Below are 27,737 nucleotides of genomic sequence, written 5' to 3' on the forward strand. Positions count from 1 at the left end.
TTCCAGTTCACTTGGCTTCAATAAAAAACCCTACCAAAACCCTCTCAGCTTCTCACTTTCACATACCTCACCCACCATTTCTCTGCCAAACGCATAGAAGCTTCTCTCTCTCTCTCTCTCTGTCTCTGTGGGATTACAGTTTAAAGAAAATGCCTCTAGGGGAAAGGGCAGGGAATAAGGAGTCTCGGTACTGCGGGGTGGAGACTGAGTTCAACGATGACGTGCCTCAGCTTTTGGCTTACAATATCTCTTCCGGTGGCTTCGATTTCGCCGTGGCTCCTCTGGTTCGTGCTACTACTGTTGCTAGCTACCATTGATATTCTTTTGTACCTTTTCATTTTAATAGAAATGTGCATTATCATTATTGTGAAATCATTGCTCACTTTGGTTTATTCTTCTGCAATCGCACTCTACACGCAAATGGAAGTTATCTGTAATGTATATAGTAGCGAATTAGTGTATATATAGATTTTTGATAAGTAAATTAGTGTATATATAGATGAGCGCATTGCGTTTGTATTTTTGGTATGGTGGCTAATTAGCCAGTCACATGGCAGCTTCATGGCTGTAAATTTTGTGTGAATGGTCAGTAAGCTCACCTAAAGGAAAGTTTTTGTTAGTGGCCTTTGACAGTGAAGCTGTTGGGCTATGGAGTTTCACTGTGGGGCTGTTAAGTACATTCATATCAATTTGTACTTCTTCTATGTTCTCCGTTAAGAGTAATTATTGATGTGTGTGATTGTAAGTTATGCTTTATTGATTACGAGTGATGGGGAAGAAGATAGGTTTATGCTGGATATAGTGGCGAATTAGTGTATATATAGATGAGTGCATTGCGTTTGGATTTGTGGTATGGTGGCTAATTAGCCAGTCACATGGCAGCTTAATGGCTGTAAATTTTGTGTGAATGGTCAGTAAGCTCACCTAAAGGAAAGTTTTTTTAGTGGCCTTTTGATAGTGAAGCTGTTGGGCTATGGAGTTTCACTGTGGGGCTGTTAAGTACATTCATATCAATTTGTACTTCTTCTATGTTTTCCGTTAAGAGTAATTATTGATGTGTGTGATTGTAAGTTATGCTTTATTGATTACGAGTGATGGGGAAGAAGATAGGTTTATGCTGGATATAGTGGCGAATTAGTGTATATATAGATGAGTGCATTGCGTTTGGATTTGTGGTATGGTGGCTAATTAGCCAGTCACATGGCAGCTTAATGGCTGTAAATTTTGTGTGAATGGTCAGTAAGCTCACCTAAAGGAAAGTTTTTGTTAGTGGCCTTTGATAGTGAAGCTGTTGGGCTATGGAGTTTCACTGTGGGGCTGTTAAGTACATTCATATCAATTTGTACTTCTTCTATGTTCTCCGTTAAGAGTAATTATTGATGCGTGTGATTATAAGTTATGCTTTCTTGATTACGAGTGATGGGGAAGAAGATAGGTTTATGCTGGATATAGTGGCGAATTAGTGTATATATAGATGAGTGCATTGTGTTTGTATTTGTGGTATGGTGGCTAATTAGCCAGTCACATGGCAGCTTAATGGCTGTAAATTTTGTGTGAATGGTCAGTAAGCTCACCTAAAGGAAAGTTTTTGTTAGTGGCCTTTGATAGTGAAGCTGTTGGGCTATGGAGTTTCACTGTGGGGCTGTTAAGTACATTCATATCAATTTGTACTTCTTCTATGTTCTCCGTTAAGAGTAATTATTGATGCGTGTGATTATAAGTTATGCTTTATTGATTACGAGTGATGGGGAAGAAGATAGGTTTATGCTGGATATAGTGGCGAATTAGTGTATATATAGATGAGTGCATTGCGTTTGGATTTGTGGTATGGTGGCTAATTAGCCAGTCACATGGCAGCTTAATGGCTGTAAATTTTGTGTGAATCGTCAGTAAGCTCACCTAAAGGAACACTTTGTTAGCGATGTATGTGATTGTAAGTCATGCTTGCTTGATTTCAAGTAATGGGGAAGAAGATAGGCTTACGCTTGAGGTGAGGACTTACACTGAATTGTTGATTGTGTTCAATAATGAGCAAATATACCATGTCAAACTTGGTATTGATAATAACTAATTATGTCACTCTATGTCACTTCAAGTAAGTTCTAGCTTTGTAATGATCATGTTGTGCATGTTTGGTTATTTACCCAGAGCTTGGAGATATTATATGCTTCTGGTGGCCAATTAGCCAATCACATATTGCCTTACGGCTGTTATTTTATGTGAATGGTCAGTAAGCTCACCAACAGCAGCACTGTGTTGGTGGCCTTAGATGGTGAAGCAAAAAATTGGTTTCACCTTTTTGGCTAACAACTACATTCTTATGTGCAATAATCATGCTATGGCTTCCTTTGGACCCACCATCTTTATGTTAGTGCCGTCTTCTTGAAACTATATATGTATTATTTTCATTAGCACTTCTGCCACAGTATCTGATACTTTGGATGGGTTATTGTAATGCACCAGTATTTGGAACTGGTTTATTTAGTCACATATCATTAGTGATGTTTTGGTCATGAATTGAAAATAATTGGTGGTGTATTCTAGATACTTTGCATGATTACAACAATATTTGGTAAAATGGTTCATGGTAGTAGTTGAGTTTCAAGAAGGTGATTTCTGTTTTACTTAGCTTCTGGTGGCTAGTTAGCTATTTACATGTTGGCTGAATGGCTTTCATTTTGTGTGAATGGTAGTAGACTCACCTATAGTAATTTGTTGCTAGCCTTTAATTGTGAAGTGAGCCTTTCATTTAACATATAGGTTATTTACTTCATTGTATGACTTTTAAAAAGTTGTATAGTTCTGCTGCATGGTCTGTTCTTGTCTAGGATTTTTTAATGCAATAAATTCTGCATGAATGCTAGTAAGTCTGCAATATGGGCAAAATTCTGCAGTTGTTAAAGCGTTGGTAGACAGAATTCTAAATCATTGTGGGTGGACCGAGGTGTTTACAAGTATTTAGTTTGTGGTGAATGATCATCAATACCTTTAACATGCAAGATCAGTTATGTACTACGAAGGAAGAAACAAAATCCAGAAAGCTTGGTTTTAAATACTAGTAGAGAGGTAATTCATAAAAATAAAAAAGTAATAGAGGAGTAAGATAGAAAAATTCTTATGCTAGTTCTCTAAATGTGGACATATAAATGGATCCTGCATTTATTTTTGACAGATGGTTAGAAAGGGTTCCCAAGCGTCTTTCCATGAACTTTATTCTATAGTTCTTGACAAAGATGTCTTAGTGTCGGATTACTTGGACTCCTTCGGCAATTATCAGGGTAGTTCAGGATTGGGACCTGGAGTCCCTTCACCTATTCCTCGACCTATTGTACTCCTTGAAAACCCATCCGGGGGAGCTGGACAAAATGTTGTGGACCCCATCATGCAATCACGGGTTCCTTCAGCGGTCTTGCCGGTGGCTGGAGCTCTTTAGTTCAGGTTGGTTACTCTAGTTTTGCAGTCGAAGAATGCGATCACTCCCCTCTTTGCAGATTTCACTAGGGAGGTGGTGGATTTGGTTCCCTTTTCTTCTGGGCTTTTAGACTTTCAGTGGTGAACCCTTGTGGCATTAAGCCTAATCGGGTCTGGCAAGGAGGGGTAGATGGTTCTGTTTCATGAGAATCCAAAGTGAAGGAGGTCTCCAATTTTTTCATAGAATTTCCTTTTGAAGAGTCTTTCTCTAGAGGTGATACGGGGGGGGGGGGGGGGGGGGGGGGGGGGGGCAATGCTAGGAAAAGGATAAAGGTGTGGAGTTTTCTGACGCCATTGGTACCTGGCCTTGTCTGGAGTTGGATATGTTCTTGGTGGTGGAGCCCATTCCATTGAACTATTGTCTAGCAGTAAAAAATAAGAAAAAAGCTGGAACGTTGCCTTTAGACTGGGTTTTGTAGATTGTAAAAGAGATCCGCTATTTTGTGGAGCTTTCGTGTGATGGTTTTGAAGAGGAGCTTCTGGCTCTGTTCGTGGCCATTGAAGTGAGCAATTCTTAGCAGGGAGCGGGTTCTTGTTCGAATGCCCAAAAAAAAAGGTATTAGTGAGCTGAGAAGGTTATCATGTTCCATTAATTTTGAGTGGACAATGGCAGTGCTTGTCGTGGTAGGAACAAGGGGAGGGTTGAAAGTGGTTTTTTATGAAACATAAGTTGCTTTTCTTGGAATGTGAGAGGGTTGAATGAGGGTGACAAGCGGTTGAGAGTCAGAAATCTCCTTAGGAAGTGGAAGGCATCCGTTATCTGATTGCAAGAAGCTAAACTGGAGCTCATTTCTAGTGGTGTTGTGCGAAGCTTGGGGGATGTCAACATGTGGATTGGTGTTACTCAGCTTCAAGAGGGAGAGAAGATTGATGAGTGTGTGGAGTAGTTTGTTGTTTGCTCTTCATTTAGAGATGTAGAAGATGGCTTCGCTTGGGCTTTTGCAGGGGTGTATGGGCCTAATTTTGATATCGTTTGAAGGTCTCTTTGGGAGTTTGGTTGGGCTAATTAGTTGGTGGGATATGGTGTGGTGCATTGGAGGTGATTTCAATGTCACCATTTTCCTAATGAAAGATTGGGGGATGCTTGTTATTGCCCTGCTATGATGTTGCTTTCTAACTTTATTTTTGAGCAAGGCCTCATGGATCTTCCCCTTGTAGGGGGTCTTTTACGTGGTCTATAGTCTAATAATCGGGATTCCCCCTCTTGGTCGAGAATTGATAGATTTCTTGTTTCTCCGGAGTAGGAAGTTAAAACTAGTCCGTTCCCGAAGATGTTACATAGATTGTGCTTAGACCGTTTCCCCATTCTCCTAGATTGTGGTAGTATGAAGGGGGGAAAAGACCTTTTAAGTTTGAGAATATGTAGTTTAAGGCTAATAGTTTTGTGGATAGGGTGAGGCGAAGGTGGTTGTCTTATTGCTTTCAAGGCTCTCCTAGCTTCATCTTGGCTCAAAAGGGTTAGGTTTTGAAGGCTAATCTAAAAAGATGGAACGAGTAGGTGTTTGGTAATGTGGAGTTGTCCGCCCCAGATAAGTTGGAGGAAGAGAGAGCATTAGTTGTTGAAGAGAAGTTGAGGAAAAGCTTGGTTATCAATGAGTTGGAAAAAACTCCTTTATTGGAGATTATTTGGAGACAAAAGTCAAGGGTTCTTTGGCTAAAAGAGAGTGATAAATGCATAGTTTTTCCACCGGGTCGCCAACTCAAATAGGAGGTTCAATTCCATTGAGTTGCTGTCGGTAAACGGCTCAATTTCTCCTGACCAACCGGTTATCACGAACCATCTTGTTTAGTACTATGAGAGTCTATTTTTAGAATTGTTTATTTGGCGGCCCAAGTTGGATGGCCTTGCTTTCTGCTCTATAGATGTTGAGGAGGCCTTTTGGTTAGAGCATCCGTTTGAGGATAGGGAGTTTAAGAGGTGGTGAAAGGTATGAATAGTGATAAGGCTCTATGTCCTAATGATTTTTCTATGGCTTTCTTCCAAGCTTGCTAGGATGTGATAAAGACAAACATCATGGGGGTGTTCCATGACTTTCATGCTTGTAGTAAGTTTGAAAGAAGCCTTAATGCCATGTTCATTGCTTTAATCCTAAAGAAATTTGGGGCTATTGAACTACATGACGTCCGGCTTGTTAGTCTTGTGAGTGGAGTTTGTAAGATCATTGTGGAAGTCCTTGCTAATAGGTTGAGAAGGGTTGTGGAGAAGAAGGGGTCTTAGTTTAGTTAATTGGTGCTATCTTTGCAAAAATAACCATTGTGAGTTTGCCTCCGATCTTTGGCACTTGATCCTAAATTTATTTGGAGTCTCGTGGGTTATGCCTAGCTCTTTTTAGTATAGTGAGGAACAAAGATGCGATGGTGCTGGATAATTTGGCTGTTCATAATGGTGTAATTCAATGGGATGTTCTCTTTACGCGTCAAATTCAGGATTGAGAAATGGATATTGTCCGTTCTTTCTTCGATCGACTATACTCCGTTTCGGCTCGATATGGAGAGGGCGATAGGTTAGTGTGGAATCCCTCCAAAAAAGGTTTATTTGAGGTGAGATCCTTCTATGAAGAGCTTATTAGGAAAGATGGCCCATCTTTTCCTTCTTTTCCCTGGAAGAATATTTGGCGTGTTAAAGGCTCCAACAAGGGTGACTTTCTTCGTTTGGTCAGCTGCTTTGGGCAAAATATTGACGCATGATAACTTGCGTAAGAGAAATGTTATAGTGATTGAGTGGTGTTGTTTGTGTAAGAAGAGTGGGGAGTCTATTGATCATTTGTTGCTTCACTGCGAAATCACTTGGGATCTTTGGAGCTACATTCTTATTTTATTTGGGGTAGAGTGGGTTATGCCACGATCGGTGTTGGAGTTGTTGAATAGTTGGGGGCCGGCGATAGGGTGTGGTCGTGCTAAAGAAGCTTGGCGGTTAGCTCCTCTATGCTTATTGTGGTGTATTTGGAGCGAGCGAAATGCGCGGCTTTTTGAAGATGTAGAGACATCTATGGTGGAGCTACGTAAGCGGGTGCTCAATATGTTATATATTTGGATAGCGTCCCATCATAGTTTGAATGTTTTTACTTATGTAGACTTTTTAAAATTATTCTCTGTTCGTCTTTTTTAAGGGTTCTCTTGTATACTTCCCGTGTATAAGGGTTGCGCCCCTCTGCGCTTTTTTTATAAATTGCAATTACTTATAAAAAAAGAAAATTCTAGAGTTGCTACATTGTTGGAAGACTCAAGGACGAGGACATTCCAACGAAGCAATATGGAAAGTCATTATTGCACTATTAATGTGGAGCATTTGGAGAGAGAAACCAATGCCTTTTTTAGGACTGCGAGTCTAATGTGATTTGTTTAAAATCCTTCTTCGTGAGTTCTCTTCTAGACTGTAGTGTAAGTTTCTAATTTTTCCTCAAGTCTTGTAGATCCTGTTCACTTTTTAGACTTCAGACACCATTAGGGTGATTGTTATCCCTAGTATACTTTTTGTGTACGAGGGCTTTACCTTTCTTTTGATAAATTATTATTCATAAAAAAAAATGTTCGGGTTTCCATATTTAATTTGTGTACCGTCTGTATGACATAACCTCGTTAGTTTGTGCATTACCCAAAAATTTTCTTTCGATGCTGATAGTTGTTATATTTGTCCTTTGTGATTCTATGTGGTTGTTTGAATGTGCCCTTCCCGGCTATATATCTCAAATAATTCTTTTGTTGGGTTATTTGGGTCCTTTGTTTGTTTGGGCTGTTTTGTGGGTGTTGGGTTCTTTTTAGTTCTTGTTTTTTTTTTTCCCCTTGTTGTATACTTTAGGGGTGCCTTACGCTTTTTTATAAAATGCGCTTACTTATTAAAAAAAATATATCATTTTCATTTCAGGATTTTGCTTTCTGTCCATAGCTTGGCTTCATGCCACTCAAATTAATCTTACTTATCTGCTGATATAAGGATAAAACATGGGAAATATTTTTTTTTAATAAGTAAAAACATGGGAAATACTTATTTGGGAAAAATATATTTTACCCCCCTCCCCCTCCTCAAGTTTCACCACTTTCTCAATTTTGCCACCAATGTTTAAAAATTGACAATGTACCCCAACCAAGTTTTAAAAATTTTCAATGTTGCCCATTTGTTACTTAAGTCTCTTTTTTTTTTTTTTTTTTTTTTTTCTTATGAACATAGACCCATGTGCGGCACACGTGGGTTTTTAGGGACAAATGTCCCCAAATTACTCCTAAAAACAACAATTTTTTCTTTTTAAAAAAAAACTTGGGGGTGACCGAACCACCCCATGGGCTATTTGGCCACCACCTTCGCCAACCCCCATAGCCTATTGGGTTGGTTAGGCCATCCCCATGTGGCCAAATAGAGCCACCCCCCATTCGGCCGGCCTGGTGGTGGTGAACCACCCCCAATATATATATATATATATATATATTTTAACAATTGCATTAGATGTAAACTTGTTACTTTTAAGTTTTCCCATCAATGAATAAATAATTTAATTGAAATTTGATGCCCATCAAAACCACATTTCAGTTTTTAAAGAACTATCAGGATTCCGTGCACTATAATTTCTGATTAATTTGCTATTTGGTCTGCGGGACAAGTATGGATTGGACATCTATTCCTATTGTGGGATTGTTAAAATGTGGATTTTGCAAGTGTAAACGTGATTTATGGTGTAAGAATAGTCAATTTACTCCTGTTGCATATTGATCACACATTTACACACTCACTCTTTGATCAAAGTCAAGATTAGTATGTGAAATTTGATTTTTGACTAGGGAATAAAAGACACATTTTCTTGTATATTTGAACTCTCAATGCCAGTTACATATTTATATGACATAATGGTGTAGATGGATCCTGCTTATCGACCAAGCTTAATGGAGAAAGACACTGGTGGATCTGGTGTTCTGCCATTTGCTGGGTCAGACTTGGTTTTGAGCCCATCCCAATGGAGTAGTCATGTTGTGGGTATGAATTGTTCTCTACCATTATTTATAGTTAGCAACATGGTGAGATCTTGTTAAATCATTGTTACTCGTTATAGAGAGATTATTGCTGATGAATGCCTTCTGAACTGTTTAAGCCAATAGTTTCATTTCTACGTATTTTATTTATTGCTCTTTCATTATGATGTGTGATGCGGAATAAATTGGACCTTTAGTTTATTTAAAGTATTAGTTTTATTTTTATTTAATTATGGGCTTGGCCCAAAATTAGTCATATTAGTTTAATTTATATGTAATCAAATAATGGGCTTGGCCCTTCGTCACATTAGGGTTAGAGTTAGGGTTAGGGTTTAGTCTATGAGTCTATTTAAGTATAATATTCTATTGTAATAGACAGTTGATGATAAATGAAAAATTGAGCGTGCACCACTATTGTTTTCTCCCTATTTTCTCTCTGCTTTCTTCTTCCTCTCTTGATTTCTGTTTCTTCTTCTCTCCTTAGGCTTGTTTCTCTCGGCTTCTACCTCTCTTCTTAGTCTATCTCTTGATTTATCTATTCTATTAAATCTGTCCTACATCAAATTTGGTATCAGAGCCAGGTTTTGATTGTTTCCTACCACAATCACGATCCACGTTCAATTTTGTCCCCTGTTTCAATTTTATTCCTGAAATACCCAAACACCCAAGAGCCTCCCAGAACTTGCACCACTTCTCATCTCCTCGTCAACCACTGAATCCATCTCATCCAACAGCCTCATCAAAACTCCATTCAACCAAAGACCCAACCAGAAGTAAAAGCCCCAAACATAGACCCACACCCCATGAAGACCCAATCCTTACCTTTGAATTTGCACAAATTTGTTGTGTTCTGCCTAATGCAGTAACTATCCAAACATGAATTATTGGTACTATGAAGATCCTGATCGTAGTTGATCTCCCGGGTATTCTCAATAGGGGGCAAAGATGTGTCAGATTTTTATGGCGGAAGGGATCCATATGCGTTCCAAGATTGGCTCGATGCATTGGAAGACTATCTTGAATGGATTGGTGTCCCTCCAAATCGCAAGGTGTGTTTCGTAAAGATGATGCTTAAGGATGAAGCACGTATTTGGTGGCGCAGTGTTGAAGAATAACATCACCGCCTTTGTCTTCCTCCTATCTTCGATTGGGAAGTGATGAAAATTAAATTGCAAGAGAAGTATGGGGCTAAACATTATTTTCAGGACCCCCAACCGCCTACCAGAAAACAGCCTACCCAAATCCACAGACCCTCGCCACCGCTATGCGACAACGTCCCACCCAAAAGCCCAGATTTTCACAATCCCAATGCTTCCATGGCTGAGTCACAATTTGAACGACTGCAACAACAGATTTCCTTCCTGGAAGAAACGAACTCCCAGATGGTAGCATTCCTCAACGAGTGTTATGCACAGCGTGAAACCCATTCCTATACGACCCTTCCACAACCGCTGCCATCGCTCAAAACCACAACCTTACCCAGTCAAAAGAAAACCCAACCCACCATAGCAGAATTCCAAACACAACCACAAAGCCCCAACCTTTTAGCACACCCGATATTGTCAAGGCCAAAAATCCATACCTATACAACACCTGATCCGATATTAGAGCCACCGCCAACCCCGTGCCGTGACCCCTACAGAACCGGCCATAGCCGCCACAACCCACCGCTGCGTCTCCAACCACTCCAGCCAAAGAGTCTGGCCGAATCTGTCCGATCCACGCATTGGCCGGCACACCCAACACCCAGACACACCGCCATTCACAAACTCATCCTGATAAGGCAAACCACCATCACACTAGAGTTCTTGTCTCATCCTCAACCCGAATCACCACCGTCACCACCCAACGATCTAAAGCCCACCACCACACAAGAGCAAACCAAAGAATCTAGAACCACCGTCGCACAACCCGACCCACCGCCAACCCGGCACCGTGACTACTACAGAGCCGACCCAACACCCCTGCCTTGCGTCGCCGTCATCAACCCACCATCGGATGGCTGTGACACCGGCCACAGAACCATCACATCGAAAAATTTTTCTTTGTTGCCAGTGATCTGCACCATCAACGGGTCCTCCGGTGATCAACCCAAACCCGTTCCCCAATCGGTCCTTCGGCGATCTGGGCCGCTAACGGCCATATTCAGTCGCGCCACTCCGCCAATTCACCACCTACGAGCTGCCTCGGCACTGCATCGCCACCGTGTTCTTGACCCTTGCCACTCCTCCTTTGTTGAGAAAGATCCGCATGAAGTTTCAAGAAGTTCCTCTTTTGTTTGGCTTAAACAGAAGGGAAAAAGTCGTGACTTTGTATGTTTGGGTCAAAAAGTGAAGAAAAGAATGTTGGTTTCCTACGTCTGGTTCAAAAAGAAGAAAATAAAGCTGGTCTGGTCAAAGAGGAAGTAGCTTGTCAAACGAGGACAAAAAGTGGGAGCATGTGTCACTGTTTCAAACTTTTGCCAGAGATTCCAGAAGCAAGGCAAAGAAGGGCTTATCCTAAACTTTTAGTTTTGCAATTTTGAAGGCCCATACCAGCTATAGTTCCTGGTCCACGTTGAAGCCCAAGTCAGCAACAACCCATTCACATTCTTTTCAAAGAGTAATTGGTCTTGGCCCAAAGCATTGTCGTCTAAACTCAAGGACGAGTTTTTTCGACGAAGGGGAGAATGATGCGGAATAAATTGGACCTTTAGTTTATTTAAAGTATTAGTTTTATTTTTATTTAATTATGGGCTTGGCCCAAAATTAGTCATATTAGTTTAATTTATATGTAATCAAATAATGGGCTTGGCCCTTAGTCACATTAGGGTTAGAGTTAGGGTTAGGGTTTAGTCTATGAGTCTATTTAAGTATAATATTCTATTGTAATAGACAGTTGATGATAAATGAAAAATTGAGCGTGCACCACTATTGTCTTCTCCCTATTTTCTCTCTGCTTTCTTCTTCCTCTCTTGATTTCTGTTTCTTCTTCTCTCCTTAGGCTTGTTTCTCTCGGCTTCTACCTCTCTTCTTAGTCTATCTCTTGATTTATCTATTCTATTAAATCTGTCCTACATCAATGTGCCTTCACTATGAAATCTTAGTGTGGATGCTGCTCGGTTAAATGATAAGCTAATTTGTTAGTTTTTGTTGTATCCATTTGGCATTGTAAATCTTGGAACTCCCTCAGAAAGTGGGCTCTTAAATTTTTTCAGGAAAAACTAGCTCATGGATTGACTTGGACTCGGAGGACGAGATTCTTCGGATGGATTCTGAAATCACTCTGAAGCAAGAAGTAGCTTGGGCTTCTCATCTTTCCCTCCAGGTTTGGGACATATTGATAATTTTGCCATGCTGGATGAACTTCAATGAGCACAATGAACTTGTGAACTATTTCTCGTTCCCACAAAATTGTCTTGCTCACCTAATTATCTGTCCATAATATTTTCCCATTGCGGAAAGTGCACCAAATTATTCCTTACTCTGATTGAACAACATATTTAAGTATTGCTCCCTGCATTCTAGCCTCAAGCTATGGGTGGACAATTTGGGGAAAACTAAATGCATGTATGTGACATGTGAATTCTTTACTTGGGTCCTAAATATATTAGTTTTCCCAAAGAAAGTCTTTTAGCCTTTAGGGGCTCTAAGAAATACTTGTGTTTGTGAACTGATTAACATGCAACTAGAATCAAGTATAGTGGCTAGTTTTTTTTTGATAGGTAATAAACAAAATAGAATTGAAAAAGCGTAAATGCGCCCCTAAGCATACAGAGAGTATACAATAAGGACACCAAAACAAAAGAAAAACAGAAAACAAATGAAGAACACCCGAAAAAACCCAAAAGACAAAGGAAGGCCCGTCGTTTCTTTCCTAATTCTAATACTGAATATTTGATTAAAGCTTCCGTATGGAAGTACCGTAATATATTCTATTTGTTTGAGTGTGCATTTATGGTGGTTGTAGTATGTCATTCTTTGACATGTGGTCGTTACCTGAAAAACCCTTCAGGCATGTCTTCTTCCTTCTCCCAAGGGAACATCATGTGCTAATTATGCTAGGTGTGTTAATCAGATATTACTGGGCCTAAACAGTATGCAGGTGCCACTCTAAACCAAATATGTAATTTTATTTATTTATTTTTTTTTTCTGTCTCATTATTTCTCTTTTCTTATTACTTCTGTTTTAAAGTTGTGGCTTAGGATTCCCTTGTTGAAGACAGATGATGACTCTATGGATGTAAACTCTAATCATTTGGTGAGTAGTCACCTTCAATTGCACTTAATCTTACCTTGAAAGATCTTTCTATCAAGCCTAAGCAAGAGGAACAGTTATTTCTTTTGATTAAATATCTTTTTAGCTTCTTGAAACTCATTTTTGCACCCCCCAGCCCCCCGCTCCTTTTTTGTGTGGCTGCCGGCTGGTTTGTACTCAATCTTGGATATCAAATCAAACTCTTTAGCGGACAGTTTATGAGCTTGACCCATCTCACTGATAAAATCATAAAATGATTCTTTGCCTGCTACATGGTGGCCAAAGTAAATATTGAAAATGTGGCCTTTGGCCCACACTGACCCTCGAGTTTGGTGAGTTTAGGGCCATATGACCGACAAAGCATGACTATAAATTTGTAGTCCTTTGTGTTGTCTTTGGCATTATTTGTGTAAGGAAATAAAGAGAGGTGCCTTTTGTGGGGAGCTTGCTTTGTGCTTAAGTTGGTGTGTTTGGACTGAGTGAAGTAGCCAAACGTTTTGGTCTGTGCAATGTCCTCTGGATGATCTCGAGGATTTTGTTTTTCCTTGTGTGTGGATGATGGAGTCTACTTCATTCACCTCCTCGCATTCTTTCTTGATCTTGTTGGACTCTTATGAGTGTTATGAGACTGTTTTAGCACCCTTTTTGGTGATTTTAATGGTTATTTTGCATAATGTGAAAAGTGAAAAAGAACCGTCAGAATGATGATTGACTTACCTAACGATGATCTTTTTGATTTGGACAGTGAGAACTGAAGGTCTTAGAAATTGTCAAGAAAGGGCTGTTTAAGTGCATGCTATATTGTTGTTTACCTCTCTGTTTCTGCCACACAGGTTGATTCCTGGGAGCTGTGGAATTCATTTCGTATGCTTTGTGAACATCACAGTCAATTGTCAGTTGCCCTTGATGTTTTGTGAGTTAAATAAGGCCTAAGATCCATTGTATTTCTATAAAGCTACCATTTACAAGACATTGCGCAAGAATGACCACTTATTATTCTCAGTACTTAATTGTATTTGCTTGTTCATAGGAGTTCACTACCTTCACCAAGCTCACTTGGACGTTGGTTTGGAGAGCCTGTTAGAGCAGCGATTATAGATACTGATGTCAGTATTTCTTTAAGGTTTATTATCGTGTCTTTAGAAGATTAAGCATACTGCTTTTTCCTTCACCTATGTGATGAGGTTGTTGTTGCTTTGGCAGTCTTTTCTAACTAATGCAAGGGGTTATCCATGCTTGTCAAAGCGCCACCAGAAGCTAATTACAGAGTTTTTCAACCATTCTGTTCAGGTATCTAGAACGGAACTCAAACTTCCTTGACTCTCATGTTCCTGTGGTGATTTTTTCTTCACTGCTCATCCCTCACCTCGAAGGTTAAAAAACCCTAATAAAATGTTGTAAGGAACTTTTGTATCTCAACAAATGGCCTTAAATGATTTATTTCTCAAACTTCATTGCACAATATTTATCAATTTATATTTTCTCTTTGGGTGATGCTCAATTGCATATCAACATGTATTTGTTTCCATTCTGGAATTGACTGGTATTAATTGGCTTTTTTCATCATGGTTCTATATCCAGAAGGTGTTAGTGTAACATGCACTGTAATTGTTGCATGGGAAGAATCATTATTTGGATGGCTTGTGAAATTTAGTTATTGCATCAAAGTACTTCAAATTTTACGCAGTCTTTGTATTGAATTGAGCGTGATAGTCCAAATCAGCAGTCTGTATTATATCTCGCAATTACTTCTCATCTTTCAAATTTTAGTAATCTTTGTCCTTGGAAATGTCTATTCTCAGATTGTCATGTCTGGAAAACCAGTACATGGTCTTCCAAAGGGGAGTGCAGATTTGGCTGCCAATAATAATGATAGTAATTTGGATGGTGAGTTCCTACCTCTGGCTAGTAAGTGTATGATGCTGAATCTTGTTGGAAATTGGTGTAGTGATTATTTTTTGGAGAAAGAATTAGAAATGGTCGAATGGGACAATTGATATTTTCTTCTGTTTTCTTTAGAATGCTAATGATTGAGCACTAGTACCATGAGTTGTAGTTTATGACTGCACATGATATGGTGGTTATCATGTTGTAGTATCTTTTTTGTTTCTATCCATGATAATCTGTCGTACATCAGATCGGGTCCTGCAGAAGGTGATGGATTGTGTGGGATTATCGTGTGAGGGGTTTGAAGAGGAAAACAAGGCTTTGTTTACAGCCATTGAAGCAAGTCATTATGAGGATAAGTTGGCCTCCATTTCCAAGCCAACTAACAAAGGTAAAAGAGAATTAAAAAGATTGGCATGTTCTTTTAATTATGACTTTAAAGGTGGAAGTTCTAACCGAGGGAGAGTTAAGGGGAAGGGTTTTTCGGTTCTTTATGAAGCCTAGATTGCTATCCTGGAATGTAAGAGGGTTGAATTTGGGGGATAAGCACCTAAGAGTCAGAAATTTGCTCAGAGAATGGAAGGCTTATGTTATTTGTTTTTAGGAAACTAAATTGGAGCATGTCTTGTAGCGTTGTGCATAGTTTTTGTGGGTTGCCAACATGTGGATTGGTGTTGTTTAGACAAGTGGGGCTTTTGGTGGGATTTTGCTCATTTGGGATAGGAGGGCGGTGGAAAAAATTGAAGAGTTGTGTTTTTTTTTTTTTTTTTTTTGGGGGGGGGGGGGGGGGGGGTTATTGTTGCATGTTCTTTTAAAAATGTCGAAAATCAATTTACTTTGGTTTTTTTTTTTTTTTTTTTTTTTTTTTTTTTTTTTTTAAATAAGTAATAATCAAGTTTTATTAAAAGTGTAAGGCGCCCCTAAGTATACCGAAAGTATAGAAAATGAATCACCTAATTAAAAAGAGAAAAACGAACAAGAAAATCAACATAACTAAGCGACATTGGGGACACAAAAGCCACCGTCCAAAGATACGAAGTATGAAAAAATGAAGCTAAAATATACTCCAAGGATTCTCCAAGTACTCAAAACACCTATTATTTCTTTTCTTCCATAGGCAAAAAAGGCAAATCCGCACCATCTTCCAAATCGCAGCACTCCTCAGCTTTCCAGACGTTCATCAACAAGTAGACAAGTCTATGACTCTTCTAGGTATAACCCAAGACATACCAAAGCCACATTGCAATGAAGAAGAAGGTGATCCGCTGACATGCAACATCTATCCACCATGTGTCGCAGATGGATAAGAGTTTCATAGTGGAGTCGAAGTCCTTCACCTTCTCGGTCTTGGGTGGGGCGTCGACGTTGAGGGTGGAGGAGAAGAGGAGAAATTTCCTGGGTGTCGTCATATTGAGTTCGCAGAGCTCCGAGTGGCTTGCGTCCACGTTGGATGGGTTGTTGGGTATCCCGGCAGAGCAAGATTTTGTTAAATCGTTCAGAGAAGGTTCGAAGGTTCTAATAGCTTAGAGAGGTGGGAATAAAGCTGGGAATTACTTAGAGGCAACAACGTTCGGGTTGGGCGGTCGGAAATGGTATGGCTTAAATTTTTCGACGAGCTGAGAAAGATTGTAGAATTTTTCTCTGTCTCGGAGGGTTGTGGGCTTTGGTTCTTCATCTTCGTCGGAGAAGAAGACTGTGAAGGATGTTTGGCCGACTCTGGGCTTGGCTCCAAAGTGGACGGGGCCTTCTTTTGCGGAGGTGTTGAGATCGGGTTCGACCTCTGCTGCGAAGACGATGGCCATAGTGGGTGATGGTCATTCCTGGATAAGGGCTTCGGTGGCAACACCTTGCGATTTTGATCTTCTTTCGGCGGTGTGGCATGCTGAGGCTGATCCGAGAACGGCGGTAGATTGTTTCTCAATGGAGTCTCACACGCTTGATCTGCTAGACAAAGACCAGATTGTACGTCCACAGGGAAAGCATCCTCGTTTGAATTTTGAAAATTCGAGATTGCGGACGTGGTGTAAGTCGGGGCACGCTTCTTATTTGGAGTTGGGCCGGGCTGTGTGGAGAGTTCTGACCCGTTTTGTCGGGTCGGGGCTGCTTCGAAAACCCTTAGGTTTTCACGTGGCCCGTCTCAAGCAGAAACCTAAAGTTTCCTGTCCGCCGCCTTCCTCGCCGGAGACGACATCGGAGGGATATTCTGGGTTGATTTTGAATCGGTTTCCTCCTGGGGGTTCGGAGGTTACAGCATTGGGAGCCAAAGAGGGCGCGAGTCCAGCTTCATCGGCCTTTGTTGGGGGCTCCTCTAGGTTGGAGCCCACGTCGGCGGCTGGCACTGGGACTGTTACAGGTACGGAGTCTTTGTTCGGGGGGGAGTTGAGTTGCTCCCAGGTGTTTCCGGGTTTTATTGGAGGGGGTCCTCATCTTGGGAAGTTTGGAGGTTCTCATGGGGTCTCAACTCCTCTTTTTCAGTGGGTTGTGTTTCCTCCGTGGCCAAGGCCGTTCTCCCCTATGTATGGGTGTACCCAATTTGTGTCGTCTGAAGTCTTTGAGGTGGGAGAATCTTCAAAGGGGGCCGGTCAGGAGGAAAGAGATGTGGTTTACCCCAGGGTTGTGCAGCATGCCAGTTCGTGTTTTCGCACGATGGGGGTTTCGTTCTTGGGAACTGATGAGAAGGGTTTTTTGGACTTCTTGACTTGGACTGAGAATCAGCGCTATGACTCTGATTCCCCTCCTAAGAAGGACAAGAAGTTAAATAGGAAAAAGGGGAAAAGAAAGGTCAAGAATTTAGAATGCTCGATTAATTTCGATGCTAGGGGTGTGGGTTCCAGTCGGGTTAGAGGCAAGAAGTTGGGGTTTTGATGTAACTTTTCTTCTGTTTTTGGGTTTTTCGGGTGCTCTTCTTTTGCTTTTTTGTTTTTCTTTTGTTTTGGTGTCCTTTTTGTATACTTCCTGTATGCTTATGGGCGCCTTTACGCTTTTTTAATGCAATTTGTTTACCTATTAAAAAAAAAAAATATGCCTCTTTTTGATATTATCCACTGTAAGGATATTGCCTAGGGCCGCTGGCCATGCAAAAAAAGCCGCCCTCAAAGCCTGAGTCGGCCATATACTCTTCTATGGGAAGCGACTACCTTTAGAGCAAGCCAAGGAGCTAAAGAAGGACTTTGGTTTTTGCGGGTGTTTATAGTCCTAATTTTGATTGTGATAGAAGGTTTTTATGGGATGAATTGGCTGGTTTGCTTCGTTGGCGAAACTTGTCATGGTGCATTGAAGGAGATTTCAGCGTCACTTGTTTTCTTAGTGAGAGACTAGGAGAAGCCCATTTTTGTCTAGTTATGGTGGAGTTCTCATATTTCATTTTTTATCAGGGGTTCATAGATATTCCTTTTGTAGGTAGAACTTCTATGTGATCCATTAACTTCAACATAAAGAGGGTCAAACAAACCTCTCTTAAAGAGCCCCCAACAAAGCTTATCTTCACCTCCTTTCCCAAATCTAAAGGAGTAAAACAAATTAAAAAAAAAAAAAAAATCAAAGCAAAGACATTTGGAGTTATTCATTATTGCTCGCTTTAAGGGTGCATCTGTGGTAGACCATTTAGAGTTTTCTAGTTCAGTGGAATATTAATTTTATTAGAGCAACGCATGATTGGGTGATGGATTTCTTTACCTCGTTCTTCAATTTGTGGTACTCTTTCTGACTAAGATGGGGGGAGAAGACAAGTTTTGTTAGGCTCTTTACAAGAGAGATTTATTTGATGTCATATCATTTTATAATGTCCTAATTCCCCATGATAGTATTCGTTTTCTTTGAAGGAGTGTTTGTTGGAATACGGTTTTCTTGAGAGAGACGTTCTTTGCTTGGTTGGCCGCATTAAGGAAAATCCTTGCTGCAGATAACCTAAGGAAGCGGCATATCATTTTGATAGATTGGTATTGCATGTGCAAAAAGAATGGGAAATCTGTTGATCACTTCAATATTTTTGGGTTAGATTGGGTCATGATTAGACGAATGGTAGACCTCTTCGCCTGTTGGAGAGGGTAATTTGGTAGTCTTCATAGTGCAGAAATGTGAAAGATGATTCCGTCCTGCCTAATTGTGGTATATTTGGAGAGAGTAATGATCGAAGTTTTGAAGACCACAAGAGGATGGTGGTGGAATTAATGGATTTTTTCCTCAATACCCTGCACCACTAACGATTGCCTTTGATTGCTTTCATTTTTCTAGCTTTCATGATTTTCTTGATATTTTTTCTTTTTCTCGTCATGTGTTTTTCTTGTATACTTTTTGTGTACTTGGATTGTGCCCATGCGCTTTTTAATGAATTTTGATTACTTAGTAAAAATAATTTTTTCTTACCATTTAGGTGTACATAGACACCCTCTGAGGTCATATTTGGACTATGTTGGTTATCTTTATCAAAGAATGGATCCACTTCCTGAACAAGAAAGATTTGAGGTAGCTTGCTCTCTTTCTCTCTCTCTCATATGCACAGAAAATGGTAGTAAGTCTTTCCCTGTTATTGTTTTGTCTTGAGCAATTATCTTCATTTGTACTGCAGCTTGGTTACAGGGATTTTTTACAGTCGCCCTTGCAAGTAAGTTTTCTCTGCCTGGTGCTATTTTCTAATAGTGTTTTTAGTAGTGTATTCCATAACAATTTTTTCTTCTCGTTCAAATAGCTAATCCTATTTTGTCATTCTGGTGGTGTGTTTTTTTCACACTCTTATAGTAATTACAAGCTGGGCCTTTCTGTTATAATGCAGCCTCTGATGGATAACCTTGAGGCTCAAACCTATGAGACATTTGAGAAAGATGCAGTGAAATATATTCAGGTATGACTGCATTCTGTGATTTTGTTTTCGGCTCTTCTATTTTCATTCTTTTCTCCCTGTAATTTATTTTTTTTCTTTCTTTCTTTATTTTTTAAAGTTGTGATGGATGGCAATCCTGTTGATAGGCGATAGTCTATATCATTAGTAGGTGTACAGACTATGGTTGGCAGTTTTGTGGTTCTGAGATGTACTATTTATATGGCATGATTGCTACATAATGGCAACTAGTGATGTATTTATTTGTTTGAATTAATAGTCATGTTCTTTATTATTTGCTAGTACCAAAGGGCAATTTGTAAGGCTTTGCAAGATAGAGTCCCTGATGGAAAGGCATCGATTATAACCACTGTAAGTGATCCACTGATTGCTTTTGCAATTTCTTTGATTTCATCCATATACGTACATGATTTATTTTTGTAGTCTAAAACTATGATTTGATTTGATTTTTCCTTACTTGTGTGGCAAGGTATTGATGGTTGTGGGAGCAGGACGTGGACCTCTTGTTAGGGCGTCATTGCAGGTACATTCTTCTACCTGCTGCTTATTTCTCTTTTGACGGCATTCTGCATGGTGAAACTTAATTTCTTTGTTATTTATGTTTTATTTTCCACCTTTTCATGCATAGGCTGCCGAAGAAACCGGGCGCAAGCTTAAAATTTATGCTGTGGAGAAAAATCCTAATGCAGTTGTTACACTACACGTGAGTTGCAGATCTTTTTGTATTGCAAACTGTGGTACCTTGCCAGTACTTGGTTAACATGCCGGAAAATGTGCGATAATTGTCATATTGGTTTATAAACTACTGAAGTCCATTAGACTAATTCTTTTTAATTTCTGATTTACAATTTTAATCATTTAACCTAGGTAAGCTGATAATTCAAATGCTTGGTTTTCCTTGTTCTTTTTTCTCCTTCTAGCTAGGTGGTTTCTCTTATATACTTTCTGTGTATTTGGGGCTCTTACGCTTTTAATGATATTTTGATTATATAAAGTGATCTTTTGAGCATTGCTATTGCTCACCTTTTACTAGCACTGTAACATTTTTTTTTTTGGAGCAGAGTCTAGTGAAGCTTGAGGGCTGGGAAAACATTGTTACCATAGTTTCTAGCGATATGCGTTACTGGGATGCTCCTGTGAAAGCTGATATTTTGGTATGTGCATATTGCCATGGTAAATCAATTTTATATCATTATACCCCTTTGATGCCTGCTTATTTTCTTTGCCTTTTTGTTTTCTTAGGTTAGTGAACTGCTAGGTTCTTTTGGTGACAATGAACTGTCTCCTGAGTGCCTTGATGGAGCCCAGAGGTTTTTGAAGGATGATGGGATTTCAATACCGTCCTCGTAAGTATATTCTTTTCAAGGCATTGAATTTTCACTTATATAAAAAATAGTCTAGGATTGTTATACTTACTGAGGAATTTGGATGGGCGATATGCTTGTTTACTTAATGGTTGGCATGCATATAAGGAAAGATCAATGGCTGCCATTTAATGACTTATGGATCTCCTGTGCCTAGGGATGCTTACATAGACTGTCAAAAAAAATTATTAAGTAAACTAGAATAATATATACAACAGCACTCCTTTATCTTTGTTTCTGTTTCTGTCTCTTTTCTTTCTCCTTCTCTTATTGGCTATCTTTCAATCCTATGGTTAGGCTTTGTGGTCAACTGGCATTAGTTTCATTCAGTTCATTAGCCTTTCAATAAGATCTATCCTCGTGAGAATCAGATAAATAGAATTCATTCCCATGTTTAGCTTGATTTGATGATCTGAGCCATTTGACCTCATTTTTTTTTTTAACATTTTTGGATGTCTTGTAAGAATACTCTAATTTGATTGTGAACCAAGCTTATATTTGGAACATTTGTTTTACTAGATGGACCAGTCAGATGTGTGTTAAGATTATATTTTTTATTCTTTTTAATTTTTTTCTTTTATAAGTAAGAGAGTTTTATAAAAAGCGTAAGGCGCCCCAGAAGTACACTAGATACACAAGAACACCAAAAACAAGAAATAAAGAAAAAACTGGAAACAAGCTACAAAGAAACCCATAACCCACAAAACAGCCCAAACAAACTAAGGACCCCGCAACCTAAAGAAACAGAACCCACAAAACAGCCCAAACAAACTAAGGACCCAGCAACCTAAAGAAACAGAACCCACAAAGACACTACTTCTTTTTGCCTTTGCCACGACTAGATCCCTCATAATTAATAGAACATTTCAAGTTAGTCAGTTCCCTCTGGCCTTTTGGCTTGGAAGCGGAACCCGCCTTCGAAGGAAGGAGAGGGACCCGAGACAACCCATTCAAAACCTGGGTGATGGACCAAGCACCCGAAAGATACATAGCAACAGCTGCATCATCCCTTGCCTTCTGATCCTGAGGGAAGACTCCATCACCCTCCCATGGAAAATCATCACCCTCCTCAACCCAAGCAATACCTTCCTCCTCATCCTTCTCATCCGATTCAAACCCAAAATTCCAATTAGTACGACTCGAAGACGTCGTAGCTTCATGAATCTTCGAAGTAGACACCATAGAAACAGTGGCTTTGTCTACTACTAGCACCGAATCGGAAGCTGAAGGCTGAGGATTTAGCGAGAGACACCCATTGGGTACAGCTGACCTGTCCAAGACAGAAGTAGGCGAGAAACACCCATCGGAAGGGCTGAAAAAAAAATCATAGCAGCAAAGGACGAAAACCTGGGCTTCATCCACCCTCAACTCCGGAGTAGACCCACCACAAAGACCATCCTTACCCAAAGAAGCCGCAATCACCTGAGGAAAATCCTCCGTCGGATGAGAAAAGGCGATCCTAGTGAACGACGGAGAACAAAGGCTTAAAGGTTTCAACGCCTTAAGCTTGTGCAGGTATAAGAACAGAGGCTTTGACAGTGTCAGGGAGAGAGAGGCTGCCGACGTTACCGGTGAAGCAATCAAAGAAGTCTCCGCCCGAGGCCCATCCTCGAGGACAAAAACAGAAAAGTCACACTCATACAACGACGAAGAAAAACCCAGCAACTTCGGTGACAAACACCGATTGACACCCAGGACAGGCCCCAACCCACCATTAACTCTCATGGAAGGAGGAGAGTCTCCAGCACCAGCCTGAGACGACGGACCACACCCACCGCGACGTGAAGAGCTTGGGCCCGGTGACCCACATCCACAGCCAAGACAGAACCAGTAATAGTCTTTTTTAGGGCGCACCGGAAGATGGGTTTGCACTTAGTCTTGCGCCAAGGCCTCCTCTTAGAACGCCCAAGGCCCAAAGACTTAAGAATCTTCCAAGGCCAACTCCCTTCAAATCTTTCAGAAGTTCCCTAAGTGCCTGTCCAAAAGCCAAGACCTGACTCGTCCACGCCCCAAGAAGAGCCAGCGTCTCCTTCACGCATGCCTGTGCCTGTTCTGCAAAACCAGCAGAACAAGCAGCATCATTTCTTCATTTTGATTCTTCATTTCTTGTTATTATCCTAAAGAGTAATGCTATATGCAAGACTCCTATCCTCCTCTTATCCCCTAAATGCGACATGGCTTTTAAAATCACCATTGGATTTGGGATGGATCGCTATTGAACTTTGCTTCAATGGTGATTTTAAAAGCCATGTCACATTTGGGAGGATAAGAGGGTGATAGGAGTCTTGCATATAGCATTACTCTATCCTAAAATATATTTTCAGAACTTGCTGCAAGCTGAGCTTAGTGAGCTAAGCACTCAAAATCTGTATTAGTGAATGGCAATGGTGAAAATGATATTGGTCTTGATGTGTACATTGCACTGCCAATAAGGGTTTACATGGTAAAACTCCCATTGAGCAGTTGCCCCTTGTTTGTTGTCAAGTGGTTGAAGAAGTTACACAATTCAGTTGCCAAGGTAGGTTGTTCTCTTAAGTCATTTTTTTTCTTCCAATAGGTGCTCTATGGTTTGATTTATCTCCCAGGGAGCGGTTTGAAAGCACAGTTATAGACCAACTATTAAAGAGTCTAGTTGAGCAGAATAGAAGTTGACTCGTGTTATTGATTCCCCATTAATATTTTTTATATAATATGCTTCTTTCATGAAATTGTTATATGTCTCTTTCAGATACACGAGTTTCATTCAACCAATAACAGCTTCAAAACTGTATAATGATGTATGTCCCTTGTCTTTATGCTCTAAATTAAAATTACATCTGTTTCCTAATTAAAACATTTCGTTTGAACTGTTTCGGGTTACCTCGCAGGTTAAGTCACATAAAGATGTTGTGCACTTTGAAACTGCTTACGTTGTCAAACTGCACAATGTAGCAAGGCTTGCTCCTTCTCAACCTGTGAGTTTTTCTTTCAGATTACCTATCCTAGTTATCAAAAAAGAAAAAGGCATGCTAACCCTAATGTGAAAACCTTATTTGGTCTATGCTCGTCTTTTAATATATTGTTAGTTGTTTGTTATAGTAATTTAATGGACATGTTCTTAACATGTTTGATGTCATCTCATGTGCCAATATTTTCTTCTCCCTAGGAAACTTGATATTTTTTGTGCAACTCCTGTTGTTTTCCACTTCGATAGGTCTTTACATTTACTCATCCAAATCGATCAACTAAGAAAAGCAACGAACGTTACAAGAAGCTTCAGTTTGAGATACCCAGTGAGACTGGATCTTCCATGGTGCATGGTATGTGATGGCTGAGTTTTATTTCTGTTCTGTAGTTGAAAATGAATGGTCCAGATCTATCATAGTGCCCATGAACTTGTTTTTGGGGATATTGTCCTTTTACTCCTATGAATATTAGGCTGGTGCTCATACAATTATCTTGAACCACAGTGTAGGAAATTTTCAAGTATTAGCATAGGATATGAAACATACTGTTGGAGTCCAGGTGATAAATTTAGAAGGGTTATACATTTTACCTAGCTCAGCTTAGTTTAACCTTATCATTTGATGTTGTCGTAAGTTTAGGATAAAATGTGATGTGCATTTCATGATTGGGATATGTAATTTGATTTTTATTTTTATCTTTGTTGTTGTTGAAGAACTTCAGAGGAGTGTTTGTTTAGAGAGGACGTGAAGATGAATAGAATACAGAGTGCAAGATATCTTTTGTATGCATATTAGTCTGAAACATGCTGAGGAACATGATTAGTAGAGATAATTTGTATTTGTCTTCAATGGTTTTGGATAAAGTCATGCTAATTTTTCCCTGAATGCTGGGGAGAAAGAGTTTTTATCTTCATTTTCCTGTGGGATATTCAGATTGACCTCTTTTGCGCACCTAATTCACAGGATTTGCTGGCTATTTTGATGCAATATTATACAAAGATATACATCTTGGTATTGAACCAACAACAGCAACACCAAACATGTTCAGCTGGTATGGCATCTGATTCTCTTCTATTTTATGTGCACGTTACTTTTTCACTTCAATCCTGTGATCCTTAATGTAGTAGCCGGCAATTGCTATTAATAGCTCAAATATGTTTTGGGATCTCCTCTTCTTTGTTTCCAACCATATCATGTAATTCAGATCCCTCTCTTCTTCTCTTAAGTAAAACTGTATTGCTTTTTATTTCTGGGCTATATGACGTGTGTGAGGGGAGCTCAGTTCTTAACCAGTTTAGTTGAAATATTGTCCACAGTTTTCTTTAACAAAAAAAAGAGAATTTATTTTTTATTTTGTATAACATAGGCATTATATGCTGAAGATGAACCTGAGCCTGAGGTGAATTATGTGATGGCTCTTTTCTGAATGCCTGGCTGTTGATTTTCTCCTTATGTTATTTATTCAGGTTTTCAATATTTTTCCCGCTGAGGACACCAGTTGTTGTGCATCCTGGTTCTTCTCTAGAAGTACATTTTTGGCGTTGTTGTGGTCCTAACAGGGTAAATTCTTTTACTACATCATGTCTAGGATTTATTAATATATTTTCTAGATTTATTATTTGGGAAAAATCAAATTTAGTCTTTATATTTTCATGCGGGTTCAATTAAGTTTCTAAGTTTTCAATTTCGATAATTATGTCCTTCAGTTTTCATAATGGTTTCAAATAGATCTCTTTGTCAACTTACCGTCCAATTAATTAATGCCATGTGACTTGTTTGAAACGTCATGTGGCAACTATAGGTGTCATGTGGCCAACTACTTTAAATTATAAATATACTCTAAATGACAAATTTAAGAGCAATTTTGTTTTTCTAAAGAGGTTGCTGGGCAACTTTGTCACATGGCACATACAGTTGGTAATGTGTCAAATGAGAGTTAGTGGCATTAATTGATTGGTCTGATGTGACATACCGTTAATTAATTAGACGATAAATTGACGAAGGACCTATTTGAAACCATATGGAAACCTGAGGACTTGATTGTCGAAATTGAAAATTTAAGGATTAAATTAAAATCGTATGAAAACCTGAGGACTTAATTTGATTTCCCTCTTATTATTAATGTAACGATGGAAACTTAAATCGCAGCTTTTGTCGTTTGTTGTTATATATTGTTATATATGCATAATAACTATTTTTGTGGATGAGCAGAAAATTTTGGAAAATTCCTGATGATGGTTGTTACTTGTGGAATGGGACAGGTTTGGTATGAATGGTGTGTTACATCTCCCAGCCCGTCACCCATTCAAAACAGCAACGGACGTTCATACTGGGTCGGCCTCTAGTATTGATTGTTGCATGTTCAAGGTTTGATCTCTCTCAGTGTTGGAAGGACGTTTTCATGGTTCCATTGGTGAAACTTCGTCCAGACAGTTTTCATGTGACATTTACATACCGCCAGAGGTCATTCTCTCAATCTTGTATTCATAATGTCAGTCAATAGTGATGTGTACAATATAATGTTGAGATTGTTCTCTTATGGGAAGGTGGTTTTACCTTTACCTGGCGTTTTTAAAATGCACGTGAGAATCACATGCTCTCGAAAGATATATCAATTTTACCTCAAACCTTATTTGAAGAAAAGCTTTGCTCCGAAATATGTGGCCATAGGTCTTGATATGTGTTATATATGAGAGAGAGAGGCAACCAATTAGCTTTCAGAAAGATGGGTATATAAAGTTAACCTTTACCTTGTTAAATAGTCTTTTCGTCCATTAGAATATACAACTTTGCATGTCAAAACGAACCGAAGGTTAAAACCCTTCTCTATCTCATAATTGATCTTGCAAGGGGAATCTATTTTTGGGCCCAAAAAGTCTCGTATCCGCAAAAAGCCATCAGATATCCCAAACGAGAGTCTAAATAGCTTATTTCCATCCTACTATGTTGACGTACATTGTCAATTTATTATTGGTGTTTTATTTGTTATTTTTAATTAAAAAAATTAATTTAATGGTGAATTGACAATGCAATGCAAGTATAATGGGATGGTGGTGGGATGAGAGTATGCTATTATATATAGCATTACTCTTTCAATATTGACCAATGACACGTTTCCACGATAAAAAATTAGTTTAGGTATCTTTCGTTTTGACGCAAAATGTTTTTTGGCGTTTGGTTCGTACGAAAAATTAGTAAATATTTTTATATAATTTGACGAGATGTGAGGAAGAGAGACGAGGAAGAGGAGCTGCATAGGAATATAATGTGATGATAGAAGGCCTTCCAGCGTTGTATTGAGATTTAGTGTAATTGTACGTGCATGTTGTTTGTAATTTGGGAAGACAATTAACGCAAATGAGAAGCATAAACAATTTTACGCCTCATGAATGTTATTTTCTTTGGTCAATTAAAAATATTTATAAGTTTGACCATTATTTACGCCACGCCAAAAATTCATAATATAGATTAAACTTTGAACAAAAAAACATTTTAAGCTGAAACAATCAAAGCTTAAATTCATTATGTAGTAGAATCAATAAGATTAAGATCATTTAGGGTTAGTTCATTAAACCATGATCATTGTTTTTATATGGGAAAAGTACACATACCTTGCTTAAATTATTGCCCAATTGTCAACGTGCCTCCCAAGGCTCAAGTTATTAATTGTGTCAATGTGCCATACAATAACAAAAATACCCTTCATAAAATTAGAAAAATTCTTAAAATCATATAAAAACTAAACAAAAAAATTGAAAATTATTTAAAAATAAAAATAAAAACCAAGGTTTTCATTTATTTTTTTTTATTGTTTTGGTTATATATATATATAATTTTCAGTTTGGGCCACCCCTTGGATTTTCATTTTCCCCCTTTTTTTTTTTTTTTTTAATCTTTCAATTTTTTTTATAAGGATATATTTGTTTTATTGAAGCTTTTTAGATTTATTTTTATCTTTTTGTTGGTTTTATGGAGACATTGACATTTTTTGGTAGTTTTGGGACGGCATTGACAGAATTAGTTGTTTGGAGGGCA

General features: G+C 39.1%; 1 protein-coding gene across 2 annotated transcripts; it reads left to right on the forward strand.

Moving 5' to 3' along the window:
• Nucleotides 1–26,461, forward strand: LOC133870887 (protein arginine N-methyltransferase 1.5). 2 transcript variants are annotated; one of them, XM_062308152.1, is made up of 24 exons: nucleotides 1–284; nucleotides 8,320–8,437; nucleotides 11,630–11,739; nucleotides 12,427–12,516; nucleotides 12,607–12,672; nucleotides 13,503–13,582; nucleotides 13,700–13,775; nucleotides 13,873–13,959; nucleotides 14,472–14,556; nucleotides 14,807–14,947; nucleotides 18,929–19,020; nucleotides 19,124–19,159; nucleotides 19,328–19,396; nucleotides 19,676–19,744; nucleotides 19,863–19,916; nucleotides 20,022–20,096; nucleotides 20,455–20,547; nucleotides 20,636–20,739; nucleotides 23,486–23,534; nucleotides 23,625–23,711; nucleotides 23,951–24,056; nucleotides 24,666–24,753; nucleotides 25,169–25,262; nucleotides 25,964–26,461. In XM_062308152.1, exons 1-24 carry the CDS (start codon nucleotides 150–152, stop codon nucleotides 26,045–26,047), a joined length of 2,088 nt encoding a protein of 695 aa, XP_062164136.1. In that variant the 5' UTR covers nucleotides 1–149; the 3' UTR covers nucleotides 26,048–26,461. The 2 variants fall into 2 exon arrangements, with proteins under 2 accessions (XP_062164136.1, XP_062164137.1); XM_062308153.1 differs by lacking the exon at nucleotides 14,807–14,947 and having other exon boundaries at nucleotides 2–284.
• Nucleotides 26,462–27,737: the final 1,276 nt, after the last annotated feature.

This window comes from Alnus glutinosa, chromosome 6 (genome assembly GCF_958979055.1).
Source record: "Alnus glutinosa chromosome 6, dhAlnGlut1.1, whole genome shotgun sequence".
NCBI lineage: Eukaryota > Viridiplantae > Streptophyta > Magnoliopsida > Fagales > Betulaceae > Alnus > Alnus glutinosa.